The 16,159-nt window shown below is 38.4% G+C and overlaps 1 protein-coding gene across 1 annotated transcript; it reads right to left on the minus strand.

Annotated features, from left to right (window-relative positions):
- Positions 1-622: 622 nt before the first annotated feature.
- On the minus strand, positions 623-15,447 carry LOC107503877 (p53 apoptosis effector related to PMP22). Its single transcript, XM_016132698.2, has 3 exons — positions 15,148-15,447; positions 5,688-5,828; positions 623-2,072 (listed from the first exon to the last, which is right to left on the minus strand). Exons 1-3 carry the CDS (start codon positions 15,359-15,361, stop codon positions 1,846-1,848), a joined length of 582 nt encoding a protein of 193 aa, XP_015988184.1. The 5' UTR covers positions 15,362-15,447; the 3' UTR covers positions 623-1,845.
- Between the last annotated feature and the right edge of the window lie 712 nt (positions 15,448-16,159).

Here is a 16,159-nt window from a genome sequence, read left to right on the forward strand (position 1 = left end):
ATGTCTTAGAGAACCTTGTATCCGAGTCATTTTTATATACAAGGGGGAGACCTGGTTTCTTAATCTCAAGATATCTATTAACTTCTTGAATTAGCTGTGTTATATTTTTGGAAGATGTCATTTTTAACATTGTTAGTTACCACTTCAAATCCTCTATCGGTCACAAAATTTTAAAAAAAAATTGTGTGTTTGTAAATAATCACCAAGACCACATTCTTCTAAATTTATGATGAGAAACATTCCCTTCTTATTTTGAGAAGCATAGGAAAAGATTCGTTGCTAAGGACCGAAGGGCTAACAGCACTAAGAAGAAATATGTCCCTTCTCCCACCATGCCACTCTGCAGCCCTTCTTCACATTACATACAACATAATGGAATTCACCTGTGACACATAGTAGGGAAAAACTACCAAATGATGGGAAAGCGGACAAGGGGAGAAGAAGAGAAAGCTGGCTGTCCCACCTTCTATATGAAGATTACATCTCAAGGAGGAAGCAACTTTTCACTTTATCCAAATGTTTTTCCTACCACACTCAAAGCATTTTTTAAAAATTCCCTTCCCCAGATTTGAAATTTAAAAGAAAAAAAAAAGAAAAGAAAAGAAAGCCAAAGAACTGCAAACTGGAAACAAGATTAGAAAACCTGGTTTATTGGGAAAAGCTCATAATAAAAACTGTAATTGCTTATTCTGCAACTTACCAAATAAAAATTTGATATATATCATATGAATTGGTTTTCCTTATGGAAGTACAAATGGTAAAAAAAATAATAATAATCCATGTGATATATCATATATTTTCCATTCGAAGATCTCGCATCCTCGAACTCTCCTGTTGCATGTTTTACATCAGATATTTTAAATCTGTTTTATCTAGGAAGACCAGGTTTTAGACTACATTTAAGTTTTTGCTTACAGTTGCTACCTATCTATCAGAAACTGTGTCTATATGATTAGAGCCCAGTCAACTGAGAGGAAATATTCAAGCCATTCCTTCTCTTCAGGTTGTTTCAATGTTACTTTTGTAATAGGAATTGCCTTCCTAATGTTTTATTGCACAACCTAATCATATCTATCAGTCATGATGAATTAGACGTGGTCCATCTTTCAACTCAATCAACTTTGGTTCTGAACATATAGACACAAAACAGTACAGATTAACATATCATTTTTCCCATACCCCAACCCTAAAAACTACTTTAGAAGAGAAAACTTCCCTACATAAGGAGGCCTTACTGCAACAGGTTTTGGCCATGAAGGAATACATTCCTGAATGACATATATATAAAGTGATGCTTAGAAAAAAGTCAATTCTTTAGACTAGTAATTAGAAATTCTTACAAATAATATGCATTTAGAAAACTTTTGCTTCTTTAAGTAGCTGAAATCTGGAAAAAATATATATATTTTTAGAATATTTGGTTGCTGACATTTTTTACGAATATTTTTCTCTTCTTTCTAAAGATACGGTCTATTTAACCTTGGAAAAACAGGCACTTGATCAGATTACTTAAATCTTTGAAGCCTTCTCATTTTTACCTTATAAAATTGTAAGTTTCATATTCCTATCCTTGTACAAATGCAGTATAAATTGTATGGATAGATATTAAGGAATATTGGCATGTTGTAGGTAATTAGTTCAAATAAGTAGGTTTTGTTTATACAACATGTATAAAAGATGACTATGAAACTCTAACCTCATTTAAGAAATATTTTCTCCCAAATTATTTTGCCATTTCAACTAGTCCAATAATATAAACAGTGCTCTCCAAAATAGGTTCCGAGTATTCTGGGGAGAATAGCTTTTTCTTCTGTAATCCATTCTGGCAGTAGTGCCTTCCCCACCTCAGGCGGATGTGTAGAAATACCTGGGCTTCGCATTGCCCAGGAGGTCGTCTTCGTAGTTGGGGAGGCAGCAGAAGAAGAAGGCACAGCCAATCAGGATAATTGTGGCTGCCCACCCAAAGCCATAGGCCCAGTTATAGATGTAAGTGACAGCAGGGTTGAGATGAAGGTCGAAGGTCTGGGTGTACTTCACTGGGTAAATTACCAGGGAGATGATCTGGAACACAGCTACAGGGAAGAAACAAAATCCCAAAGTATAAATGCGTGCATGCCCGAATGAACGAATGCATAGGAACAACAGATTAACTCCCTCTTCCACAATGTTTTTACCTTTAAACAAGTATTAAATCCACCTAAACAATGCTAATGAAAGGAGCTTGCGTACCTAGTTAACCATGAGCCAAAAAAGATTATTAAATTTTGTGTGTCAGAGATACCTGGCACTAAGCTGAATACTGAATATATGAAATAGAGACAGAAAATTATTAGAGAATCACTCTATAGTCCACGTGCAAGCATTATATATATTGAAGTCAAAAGTGCGAAACCGTGGTAAAGGAAAGCAGGATGGTAACAAAGAATCTATTATTATTCATCTTTGTATTTCCTATGTCAAAGGCATAGTTAGCAAAATAATATGTAGATATATACACACATATACGTGTGTGCGCACACACATACATCACTCTATATTCAAAAATACACCATTGGGATATTCATCCAATAAATGAATGACTAAACGAACAGATGATGCAAATTGTCCATGTGGAAAATGACTAGAAAAGCCTGCTAAAGGAAGTGAGAAGCTGAAGAATAAACAGAAACAGAGAGAGGGCAGGGGAAGGAGCATTCCAGGCTCAGGGAAAAGATATACAAGAGAGGAATAGGACTTTGGAGAAGTGTGAGGGAGGTCCTAAATAAAAAATAAAAATAAAAAAATTTAAAAAAAAAAGTCAAGATTTCTAACCTTTTTGGTACAAGAGTCGTATTATTACAATTATTATTATTCATATTCACATTTTAAGCCACTTAAAAATAAAAAATAGAAAGAGCTTAACCTTTTACAGTCTTTTTCAATGAACATGTTTTATTTCTATAAAGCGATAATGAGTGTGTACATGCTGTGCTACGTTCTGCATTTTTTTGACTTCACGTGTCATATATACACTGCCATATCAAAGGGGCGAGAAGCTTTGAGCTCTGTACATTACTCTCCACGAGGAGGGGCCGGCTGGGAGTGTACAGTCCTCACCACCACGTTTTCTTTCACTTTAATTTTCTCTACTGGCTCCACTGATAAACTCCTAAAGTACCTTTCTTTTTCTTTTCTTTTTTTTTTTTTTTTTAATTGCTAGAAAGGCTGTAGATGTTGCCGCATCTTGATCTGTTGCTTCTATTTCTCAACCCAAAATATTCTTCTCTGGCAATTTATAAAGGGAAGTCTTGGTGCAGATCTTAAATATTTCTCTGCTTCTCAGATACCTTAAGTGGCAAACTCTTATTAGTTAACTTTGTCAGTTATTGGAAAATATCGTGTAAGTGAAAGCAATCCTTCTTTGTTATTCTCTAATTTTGCCTAGTCATAAATGCTCAAGATTGTGATTTACCCATTTTGGTTCATCGTATATGAAGTTCTACTGGTTTGGATCAATTTCTGCAAAATCTAAATTGTATGAGTGCTTAATTTTTCTGATCCTAACCCAATAATATATATAAAATTTAAAAATAACTATTGCTGTGAAATATATCTTAAACATCAAGTGGGCCTAATTAAGTATTATTACCACTAAAAATGTATTGAGATTTCTAGGCTTTTTCCTTCTGTACACATTTCCCATTCTACTTGTCACACTCTAAAGGAGCATAGGAGTTTTAAATGGTAAAATAAGAACACAGAATTGAGCAGGACGACTAAGTTGTTTATCTTCTGATGCTCACAACAACTAGTTTTCTTTACAACTTCTGCAGCCCTGTCAGTTCACGATGGCCATTGCCAGATCTTAATGGTTTAAGACGGACAAAAGAGTCATACGGGATTTTTTTTTTAATTGTGGCAAAATATACACAACATAATATTTATCATTTTAACCATTTGTTAAGTATACAATTCAGTGGCATTAAATACATTTATAATATTGTATAACCATCACTACTATCTACACCTGAAACTTTTCAATACCCTCAAAATAAATTCTATCCCCATTACCCCCCACTTTGGCCCCCAGTAACCTCTAATCTACTTTCTGTCTCTATAAAATTTGCCTACTCCAGGTACTTCATATAAGTGAAATCATAAAATATTTGTCCTTCCGTATCTACCTTATTGTTTTCAAGGTCCATCCACATTGTAGCATCTATCAAAACTTTATTCCTTTTTATGAGCTGAATAACATTCTGTTGTAATTTTATCAAATTATGTTTATCCATTTATCCGTTGATGAACAGCTTGGTTTTTTTCCACTTTTTGGCTACTGTGAATAATGGGTATACAAATGTCTGTTCAAGTCTCTGCTTTCAGTTCTTTTGGGGACAGACCTAGAAGTAGGACTGCTGAATCATATGATATTTACTAGGTTTTTTGACAAACGTTAACGTCCTAGTGCATTATTTTTAAAGGTGATGTAAATAAGCATTCATCTAGTCTTCTAAGACATGTGAGAGGAAGAGATATCAAATGTATTTCTTTGATAAGGTCTTATAAATTTTAACTAATAAAAGTCAAAGTGAAGTTCAACAAGGTTTTTTGTATCTTTTCTGATTCCGAGTCACTTCCGATTTTAGAACATTATTCAAAAAAAAAATTTTTTTTTAAACATGAAGAATAGGAGAATAATCTTTATTTTAATGAAGAGTAAGTTTTAAATGTACAGGAGGTGGCAAGGCCTGCCCTGGTTGGTTCCCCTTCCTCTCAGACGGGGCCTTTCCGCCCCTCACTTGTCCTGCCCTCGGCTCTGCAAACAACTTTTCTAAGCTCAGGGAACCTGGCACAAAGGGTCTCCCTCTGGGCTTATGCTTGACCTCGTGGATCCTTCTAGTCACAAGGCTTCTGCTCACTTTCTATTTGTATCCCAGGTCTGCAGCTGGATTTCTGCTTTGCTCTCATGAGCCTGAGCTGTTGTTTTGAAAAATGGCCTGTGACCTCGCTTTGCCTTATTAGCCACCTTCTCCTTTCCCCTCCTCAGGAAATCCAGTTTTGCACCTAAAACCAGCTCTGTCGCTGGGGTCCTTCTTTCACAGATTCCGCTAGTGCCAGGTGCCTGCCTAAAATTTCACATAATTCTTGCCTAGGTTCTTAGTTCTTGTATTCCATTAATAAATGTTCACTCTGAGCTGCACCCCCCTACATAAACTCAATTTCTAGTCCCCTAGCACTGGCAATGAGGCAATTCCAGATCTGGCCTCTCCTGGGAACCCTACTCCCATTGCAGAAAACCTTTTATCCCACTACAAAACTCCTTCAACAAGTACAATGGCTCTGGGACATTCCAGCCCCTCAGCATGGGGCTCACAGGAGGCCAATGCTGGGCCCACTATGGAGACACTGCACTTCCAGGGCTTAGTCCTGGTCCCTTGGGGTGGGGTGGAGTCACTGGACATGGGGTCACCTATAAGAGTAGTATACAGAGTGACAACCTTGCTTGGATAGGGCGCATAGAGACACAGGAGAAAAGGGATCTGGGTCTTAAAACGCATACTCTCCTCTGTTAATTCTGCCCTAGGTGATACATTTTCTGAGAATAGATCAGGAACTATAATTGTCAGGAATCTTCTTTGTGGTTAGGAAATTATTATAGTAATGTTCATGGAAGGTATGAATGAAGAGCGGATGACACAAAGTCTTACCAGCCAGGGCCAGGAGGCCTCCAATCACTCTCAGGAAGACAAGCATTTGGGGTCCGCAGAGGGCAAAGAAGGAGAGGATGAAGCAGATCACCAGGATGATAAAGCCGCAGAAGAGCATGGCAGCAGCGGCTCTTCCCCACGCTGCGAGGAAAGAGAAACGGCCATTAATAAGACAGACAGACCAAATTTAGCATCACTTATCAACGTAACGATATGATTTTTTTCTCTCTACTAATTATATATTTGTGTGGAAGGACAGTTTTTCTTTTGACGATACTTTAGCATCTCCCTATTTCAAGCAGAGAATGGGCAGTTCCTGTCTAGGACATTAACATACTGATAAAGCAGTAAGGCCTTCTCCCCTCGGTTTTTGACCAAATGTTTTATCTCTGAGATGAAAGTTAAACTTTATTAAACCATTTCTCACTTAATAAACTGCCATATAAACTGGTATATTAAAGGGTTCACTCAAGTCCTCACACAACTTGACCATAATAAACATAAAGAGATTTTACAATCTCTTTAGGAAGTGTTTCAAAAACCTTTAAAAGGTTTTTGTGTTTCATATCAACGGTTGGTTCCGTGCAAGAATATTCTTTGAAAACATAAACCCAAGAATAGGCAGAGATGTAAAATAAAAAAATTTAATGGAAAAGTAGCTGTGATTTTTTTTTTTTTATAACACGTTCAGACAGGCCTCGATTTCTGTCTAAATTTGAAACTTCTTAAGTATTCAGAATGTATTGCACAAGAGTTCTTAATTACTGATATCGGCCATAAAACCAATGAGGATGAGGTAGAAATTGAGTTCTAGGTTTGAGGATCACAGGAGCGCCCCCAGCCCTGTGTCATGCTACCCTGCACCTGTGGAACCTGGAAGAACCATGAACTCAGGCTAACCATTCTAGCCGATAAGTCTTATTGTTTAATCTGCTCTGATTTTTAAAATTTCTTCACACAAGAGGTAAGAGTAACATTTATGAAGAAATTGCTTTGTGCCAGGCACTGGACTAAGAACTTGACATCTCTAGTTCACTGAGTCCTCACAACCACGTTTTTAAGGTTCGTGCCATTATCATTTCTTTAGAAAGGAGGCTACAGTAAGGCTTTGAGAGTTCAAATAACCTGTCATAGCTCGTAAGTGACTTAGGCAGAGTTTGATTTAGAGTCTGTCTGAATCCAAAAACATGACTCTTTTTTCGAGATATAATTTATACACCATAAAATTCACCCTTTCTGAGTATACAATTCAGTGGTTTCTACTATATCCACGGGGTTGTACAATCATCACCACTAACAATACCAACATTTTCATCACTCACCCTCCCCGCCAAAAAACCCACGTCCATTAGCAGTCAATTCCCATTCCCCCTTTCCTCCAGCTTCTGGCAACCACTAATCTACTTTCTGTCCCGATAAATTTGCCTTCTGGACATTTCAAATAAATGGAATCATATACTATGTGGCTTTACGTGATTGTCTTCTTTCATCTAGCATAATGTTTTCAAGGTGCGTCATTCCCTTTTATAGCCAAAAAATATTCTACGGTATGGACATCCCCATCTATTAATGAATGAATGGATGAACATGCATTCTTAACTTATTACTCTTTATTGCATTTGAAAAGGAGGGTCACGTGCACCTCTGCCCTGGTTTTACTTCTATTCTGACATAGCTCAGCTGACGAGTTTACCCTCACTTAATTCTGGGTCATTTGATGGGTCGGAGTTAAAGATATGGGATAGCATAAAGAGTACGGTTTTGGAGCCAGCTGGACCTCATTTACAGCCTGCTTCTTGCTCCTATTAGCCACTGTGAGTTTGCACATCTGTTAACCAAGGCCAAAAATGCCTTATTTCAAGGTTATTGTAAAGATGAGAGTTTTTGTGTGAAAAGTCACAGAGCGCCAAAAGTTCCTCCTATATTCCTATGACTTTTCTCCAGTATCTCATTTTCACTTAATTCTACATTCACAAGGTTCTGCATGGTCACATAAAGATTGTTTTTGTCATTTACTGCAGTTTTGAATTTTAATCCGTTCTATGCAAACCTCAGCTAAGTTCCCTTCTCCAGCCCCTACTATCCCTCCAGATCGTCCTCTAGATTCATGAATTAAGGAGAAGATACACTTTTATATGCTCGAATACCACATTTCCACACAAATTACATTCTAGTAGCAACAGTCAGGATGGGGCTGAGACAGTACATGAGTGGGCCTAGTTTTACATTTATAATTTTTTACTACTTCCCTCCAAATCCTCCTCCTCTTCCTGTGAGATCAGTAAGAGATTTTAAGACCAGGTAAAAATACAAATGTTTTCTTTTAAAATAGAAATGAATAAAGTCAAAAAGTGAAATCGAGTCTCTTCTCTAACTTTTGCCTTGTACTTCAAAAAAGGTAACTTTCAAGAAAAGAGGAATCATGCTTTAAAAAGAACATTAATTCGACTGTCTGAAATTCTAGCCCATACACCACGGAGTCAAAATCATCAGTGGACATTATTAAAAATTCAGATTCTTATACCTCCCTCAGACCTACCAAATCAGAGCTCGAGGGGTAATGTCTAGGAATCTGCATTTTACTGGTATTCCTTACATCCATACTAAAGTTTGAAAACTAAGATAGATGATTAACCTCCTTATAAGAACAGATGCAGCACTGCCCAAAAGAGCATATAACTTTCAGTATGTGCCAGCCCCTGCCAATTACACCCTCCTTGCTATAGATTTTTTTTATAGCTACAGCAAATCATTAAATTCAATTAAATCTAATCATTAATTCAAATAGGCAGACACTGATTTTTCCTTTTGCGTTCATAGGTTTGAAACTGTGCAGCGAATAGCAACATACCTATATAAACATACTGAGGAACAGAAACATAGTAGAATCTGAGTTTTCAATAAAAACAGAAAAATCCTAACAAGGAACTTATTTCAATAACCAAACTTTCCTATCCCAGCTTAAGATTTTAAAAGTATAGCTAAATAAATTAGGTATGATATTGCTATAAAGAGTAAAATCAATAATCTTACCTGTCGATTTGATAAAGAATGATATGTTAATTATGGCTATTGTTACTTTTTCTAACATTATAGATGAGGTGTGATTTATGCTTAGTTTAAGGTACTTGAAAGGAATTAAAATAAATAGTAAGCGAACTCACCTAACCTAAAGCTAGGAGGTAAACATAAATACAAGCACAGACCATTTTAAGAACTTTTCCTAGGTTGTGTTAAATCAGCACAGTTAACATCTCATTTATTTAAAATGCTCTGAGTCATCAAAGTAGAGAATTAAGAGCATTTGTCTTGACAAAGGCTGTCTTGCAAGTAGACCTGTAAAACCTGCTCCTCATCATGGGAACACCCACACTGACTCCTGTAACTTCACTTAAGACAAATCTTGGCATAGTTGTGAAGATTCTATTCTGACTGATGAATGACAGGTAAGGCAAGCTCCTTCTCATGGCAATGAACATTTTGCTATAAAACAATGAGATGGAACCTACCATCTGAGCATGGTCTCCCAGGCCAATATTATTCTATCTGAGAAGGGGCCCAAAAGCCATGTAGACTCAGGACATGACAATTCCCCATGACACAAATTTTGAGAAGTCTATACCCTAAATACCTTTGGTTTCACTTCGTTACCCAGAATGAGCCTAATATCTACAAATTTACCCAGATCTTTTGGGAACTATTTATATTTTTATTTTATAATATGTTCTAAACCATACCACATTCACCAACTCTAATGGAAAATATCTATTTTTTAAAACTTGTCTTAAAGCTGCTTCTTCCATGATTCAACAGACAGCCCTCAGTTCTTCAGGGGCAGACTGTCTTTGATCTATTCTGAAGATGAGTCTGTCTTTCATTATCATTTTATGCACTTTAAATTTTATTGCCTTTCCTAATTGTGTTTGTGTGTGTGTAGGTGAGTGGGCAGGATTCTCATCGTCAATTATCATTCTCTGGATTGAGGCTACAAAAGCATACAGTATTCCAGGTAAACAGTTTCTGTGTAGGAAAGATTTTTGTTTGTTTTGTTTCCTTAAGGGAAGATAAATTTGGTGTTTTATAAAAATAATTTATTATGTCCTAAGTTTATTTTCTAAATACCACTTGGAGAAGCTCATGTTATAAAAGAAACCAGCAGAATTATAAATTCATTTTTAAATAAGATTCATTAAAGATCCATTTAGATGAAGAATGGCTTATCAAATTTTGCTCTGTCTTTGAAGATTCAACATTAAATCAACAACATGTTCTTCCTAGGAAATGTTTTGAACTTTTTTTATATGAAGATAAATGCTATATCTTTTTCCAGAGATTACATACCAAAATACAATGTTATAAGGCAAATACAGCTAGAAAATGACCAGTAAGGTCAACTGTTAAGAAAAGAGCAAAAAAAGGATTCATTTATTAATACCGAAGGCCCCACCTACTGAATCTGAGATTTTGTCAGATTTTTCATATTGTTTCTATAGGGTTCTTTAATGTGAACTCTATTCACATTGTTTCTATAGGGTTCTTTATATTCTACATGAGCAGAACTGGAAATTGGATAAAACTGTAATTGAAAAAATAAAGATCCCACTACAAATAAATATAAGCATAAGTGCATAATAAATTCAAAAAGACTGCTGCATGTTCAATGAGTCGGTAATCTACAGGAATACAGGTCAGTGCTTCTGAAACTTAAAAGTGCTTACTAATCACCTGCGGATCTCATGCAAATACAAATTCTGATTCAGTAGGTGGACCTGAGACACTGAGTGTCCAATAACCTCCCAGGTAACGCTGACACTGCTGGCCTGCAACCCGTTGAGTAGCAGATATCTACAGGACAAGTCCTAACAGGCTTCCAAAACAATCTACATAGACAGAAGAAATTTTGCGGAAGTTGTGAAAGGCAGAAGGGGTGGCTTAAAGGAGGAATGGCGTGGTCTCAAAAGAGAGCACTCCATAATTGCGGGATTCTTTACATGCTCTGCATTTTCTCCTGAAACGGAGCCAGATGATAACTTTTTACTGTGGTGTTTTAATAGAACTATGATACCCCTGGAGGGTCGTCTTTTATAGTCTGAGTGGGAAAACCATTCTACATAGGAAGATGTGAAAACAGGGAAATCACACAAGATAAACAGCAGCAGCGAATTTAGGACCTACCCGTAAATATTTAAAAGTCTGTCAGACAGAAGAAGGTTGGAAAGTAGAATGTACAGGGCAGCACATTTCGGCTTTATCAGTAGAAGAAGGTATGAGAGCAGTACTGTTTTAACCAAAAAGTACTTTTAAACAAGTAGCATTGAGAGAGAATGGAATTAAGTCGCTGAACAATTGGAAGCAATTCAGCTCAGTCCTGGGGGGTGTTGAGAGCATTTGGCAAAGGCTTGAATAGGAACATTGAGAGAGAATGGAATTAAGTCGCTGAACAATTGGAAGCAATTCAGCTCAGTCCTGGGGGGTGTTGAGAGCATTTGGCAAAGGCTTGAATAGGTAAGCTCTCATTCCTTTCTAATTCTAACATCTAGGACTCTGTGTCTTTACTGGGGTGGTTAATGCTAAGTGCAGCAAATGTGGTATAAACTGCACTATGTACCTGGTTCCTAGACTTCTAGATTTCATGGAGATATATATATATTTAACTATGAAAATGAACTGAGAGTGGCCAACTTTTTATTTTGCTATGTAAGGAAGTGAACACATGCCCACAAAGAGTAATCTACCTACTAATGCCTAATTTCATAAAACAAGAATATTTTAATACCTCACCCTGTCCCCTGCCAAAAGCCACAAGAACGTAATCTCAAAATGAAGTCCCTTAAGTTGAATTTTGCCTAAGATAAATCTATTAATTTCATATTTATTTTTCTAATTTCTTGTACATTTAAAAATCGTAAGGTAAATGACCTAAAAATATTTCATCTACTACTCTGATTCACTGAGTTACCCAAGGCTGATTTCATATAATAATAATAATAATAATAATAATAATAATAAAAATAAATGTTCAGTGCATTCTGTGGCTACTTTGGTAAAAAACGAGGCTCTGCTTTTCTGTCCAGATCCAAGGCAAAAGCTCTTCAACATTACCCCCTCCCCCCACTTTCATTCTTGGTGCATAAACTCATCTCCATTATTCTCCACCCTGACAAGCTGAAGCTTGCTTGGGACTTGAACTGTATTTCTCTGATGCTTAAAATACCCTCCTGTTGTATTTTTTCTTAAAACTGGGAGAGAAACTGCCAGTAGTGCAAAAATAGCACATGTGAACATGCCTTCGAATTTAATTCTGCATGTTATTTAGATATGAAACTGAATGGCCATTTTAATATTCAAGTCTATATTTTCTTGTTTTGAGGAATATAAGCCATGATGTTTAATAAATTCAAACAAGTATTTGTAAAGATTGGTATTTATTTAGTTATTACTATCATGAAAATAACATATTCGGCCATGTAATTTGGTTCATTTATAGGAAAAAAATGAGGTGATATGGTAATCTGAAATTATTTTGACTGTTAATAATGGTGATAAAAATAATATTTTGCTTTTTACATTAATATTAATATTAACATTGGAATGTACTGAATGTTGTTTTTTTTAAATATGAAATCAGCCTTGGGTAACTCAGTGAATCAGAGTAGTATACGAAATATTTTTAGGTCATTTACTTTACAATTTTTAAATGTACAAGAAATTAGAAAAATAAATATGAAGTTAATAGATTTATATTAGGCTAAATTCAACCAACTTAAGGGACTTCATTTTGAGATTATGTTCTTGTGGCTTTTTACATTAATATTAATATTAATTTTACATTAATATTAATGTAAAAAAGAAACTACTTTTATTTTTTAAAAGTCTATATCATTTAGTATTATTGCCAATATTGCCAGAATAACCTGTACCATTACCAAAATTAATGTATTAATGTTATGAATATCAATTAATAAAAGAGATGGTCAAGCACTTTGTAATAAAAAGGTAAACTTTCTTAGTTACAATGGTAAATCACAATGTTTATTTTCTAGAACATATCAAGAAATTAAAAAAAAATACATGTCCCAGCTCAACTCTCTATATTGATATATCATTTTAATTAGAGCCGTCAACTTTACTCCTCGATGTGTTTATACGTACGTGGGAGTCTGTGTAAACTGCTTACCACATTTTAGGTAAAGTAGTGTAAGCATTTTGTTGTCAGCAAGGCCTTATTGAGGCTATCTGAAAATCTCCAGGGATCAGAGATGCCTAGATCATCACCCTACAGTGTAGAAATACACAAATGCTACATTTATGAGGCAAAACTAAGTAATAGTCCATGTCAGGAGATGGAGCGTGAAGTGTGATAAACACTCCAACTCATCTTTGACTTAAAATAGCCTGAGATGGACCTCTCCTGGTGAATGCCTATCTATTTTCTCCTTCCTATGATCACCTAGTGACAGTGGATTCTGCCGTCATGATTTGACTCTCGGTCTTGAGCTAAAGCCACATCTAATACATTATTGGCACTCAATTGTCTTTGCAAAGGTCATGGGAATAACTACACTGGGGTGTGAAAACCACAGCTCATTTATGAAAATCAGTCTTGCTGCATCACCTGGAAAACTGAACTTTTCCAAAGACCAATTTCTCTACCAACTTCACACGCACACACTAATTAAAAAATTAAACTGAGAAACAAAACCTGCTGTCTCCCTTCTATATACAAAGCATTATGTGAGTCTGAGGTTGGAAGAGCCACACCCTAGAAAGGTGAGTTCATCCTGCAAGTCAAGAAAAATAAAAACTGCATTGTGCATGTTTCACAAGAGGGCTGTGGTCACAGCCAGAGCCTTGCAGGCTAGATGGCGTCCCAGCAACAGTCAGTGCTGATCCGGGTTCTGCCAGCAGCCCTATTCCTTCCCGGCACTAACTAGCCTCCTTCTTTCTTAATATGTGGAAGATTGCTGAGTGTTCTTTGGGTCTGTTAGTCTTTGGCGTGAAGTATGATTATCAAAGTCTGTTTAAAAACACATCTACTTAAGCAGACCGGTAAGTCCCCTACAGCATGCTGAATTCCAATATACAGATATATTATTTCAAATAAATCAATTCCCTTTAAAAACCCAAAAGACCTGAGTTAGTACAAACCCTAGCAGGCGTGCTGTTTGTGTTTTAAGAAAGGAAAAACACAGACTTAAAGGAAATCAGGAATTCCATTCAGTCTTTACATTTTATTACCAGCTAATGAGGACCATGCCACCTTTTTGGGGGGAAGTTCACCGTGAGAACTTCCAAACAATTCCACAGTCCTTAGGAATCAGCGCCAAGTCCCTGATAGAGGGTTCCAGAAATAAACAGTTTGTGAAAGCCCGGGGCCACTTCAGGGTCAGGGGTTGAGAATCCAGTCAATAGGGAATAAAAAGAGGCAGGGTGGCTTCAGTTTAGAACTATTAAACTCGGTTGATAAGGTCACACTGAGTAGTATTTGGCTTTAAGCTTCTTATAACGTTCATACTTAAACAACACTCCTCGCCGGCACCCCGCCCTCCTCACACACGTACACACCGCCAATCACAGCGGACCCCACTGTCCTTCACATCTACTAGTTAGCAGGGCCAACATCAGACAAAACGACACTCGCCTCTAGTGAAGGTTTTAACAAGTTAAGCACTGAAGCTTCCTCCATGATTATGATTATGGAAATAGAAAATATTCCATCTGCAGTATATCACATTTGTCAACTCTGCTTCATTTCACTGATGTAGAAGATATGTTTGCTTTTTGATTTCAAATCACATTAAAATAAAATTTTTCTGAACAACAAGGCCGTGCTTAAACCAGAAAGACACCCCCAAGACAAAAGTGAACAAGAGCTAGGCTGACGCGGTAAACGCTACAGTATCGACTGAAATTTTAACTCCTGAAATTTGGACTGAAACTTTTAATGGAGGAAGAGCTGCTTTCACTTTAGTTCAGTTTAACGAATAATACACCTACATTAGGGAAGGCATGTATTTTAATACTTAAATTTTAATCATAAGAAGAACCAGAGGAGGCAGAATGGGAAGAAATTTCAGTAGGTCTCCAAAAAAAAAAAAAAACAACAACAACTTTGTTTATTATGTCAACTTATCAAAACTTTTCAAATGGCTGAAATCACCTTTTGCATATTAACTACAAACTGCGAAAAAACAGCGAACCAGGGCCACTGTCTTCCAGCGTTGCGCTTGGTTTTGGCCACTCAAAGCTGCTGCTTTTTGTTCAGGTCGGAAGCATGAAGCTAGGCTTTAAACAGATTATGATTATGATTATAATTATTAGAATGACCTATTATCCCAGACCCTGTCCAGTCCCTTCACACAGGGAGGCTTCCGAAAGCCGCGCACTCCCAGGGCGCGGGTGCACGCCTGGCCGCGGCCCAGAGGACTTCCTGGAGGCGGCGGCGGGCGGAGGCACTCACCGTAGTCCATGAGGCTCTCGCAGCCATCCGCGGCGGACCCGCTGCCGCCGCCCTCGTGGAAGCATCGCCACCACAGCGAGGACGTCTGGATGTGGTCGCTCGACTGCAGCCAGCCGCGGCCGGCCAGCGCGATAATGTCGAAAGCGATGGCGCTGAGCAGGAGCAGGGGCAGGATCCACCTGCAGCGCTCGCAGGCCAGGCCGCAGCGCAGCATCTCGACGGGGGCGGCGCGGAGGAGAGGAGCGCGCGGGGCTCGGACGCCGGCGGAGAGTGGCCCGCGAGCGCGGGCAGGGCGACAAAAGGGAAGAGGCCGCGGGGGCGCGGCGCCCCGGCCCCACCTAGATTCCGGTGACTCAGAGCGCTCCGCCCGGACCTGCCGGGCCGGGCCGGGCCGGGCCGGGGCGCGCGCGGCGAGAGGCGGGGCCGGGCTCGGGTTTCACGCGCGGTGGGCGAGCTGACCCGGCCCGGGGCGGACCTGCAGGCGCCCGGCGGCCCAGGCTGCAGCCACGCGCGCCCCTGCGCTCCCCACGGCCTCGTTTCCCTCTTACGAGATCCTCCTATACAAATGATTTTCTTCTCAGCCCGTCATCGGGTGCACGTTTTAATCTGCTCAACACCAGCTGAATATTTAACTCTTGTTGTCAGAGAGTGGTCTGATTTTTCAACAATACGGTCTTTAAGTTTCAGGAAGTTTCAGATTATACCTAGGGGTCAATGCAGCACTCCGTGTGAATGTGCGGAGCAACCCCAGGACCCGGTCCCAGACCCTCCCAGGCAGAGGTGGCCACTTGCTCCCGGGCTCTACCTTTGTACTTTGTACCGTGGCTCCCTTCGTATTCATCTGTTTACATACCGGCCTTTCCCACTGGGCTGCCAGCTCTGACAGCAGAGGCCATGTTTTATTTATCGGAGTATCTTTGTTGTCTAGCACCGTGTCTGGGTCTTAAGGGAACTCAAACATTTGATACGTGAAAACACTGAATTTAACAAATTTAACAGGACTGTGTGTCGC

This window comes from Rousettus aegyptiacus, unplaced genomic scaffold, assembly GCF_014176215.1.
Source record: "Rousettus aegyptiacus isolate mRouAeg1 unplaced genomic scaffold, mRouAeg1.p scaffold_m13_p_1, whole genome shotgun sequence".
Classification (NCBI taxonomy): domain Eukaryota; kingdom Metazoa; phylum Chordata; class Mammalia; order Chiroptera; family Pteropodidae; genus Rousettus; species Rousettus aegyptiacus.

Excerpts from the sequence above, each read along its gene's own strand:
- LOC107503877 (XM_016132698.2), bottom strand. The coding sequence starts at position 15,361 with ATGCTGCGCTGCGGCCTGGCCTGCGAGCGCTGCAGGTGGATCCTGCCC. Across the intron at positions 5,829-15,147 it reads CGAGAGCCTCATGGACTACG|CGTGGGGAAGAGCCGCTGCT; the intron begins GTGAGTGCCTCC and ends CTTTCCTCGCAG. Across the intron at positions 2,073-5,687 it reads AGGCCTCCTGGCCCTGGCTG|CTGTGTTCCAGATCATCTCC; the intron begins GTAAGACTTTGT and ends TCTTCCCTGTAG.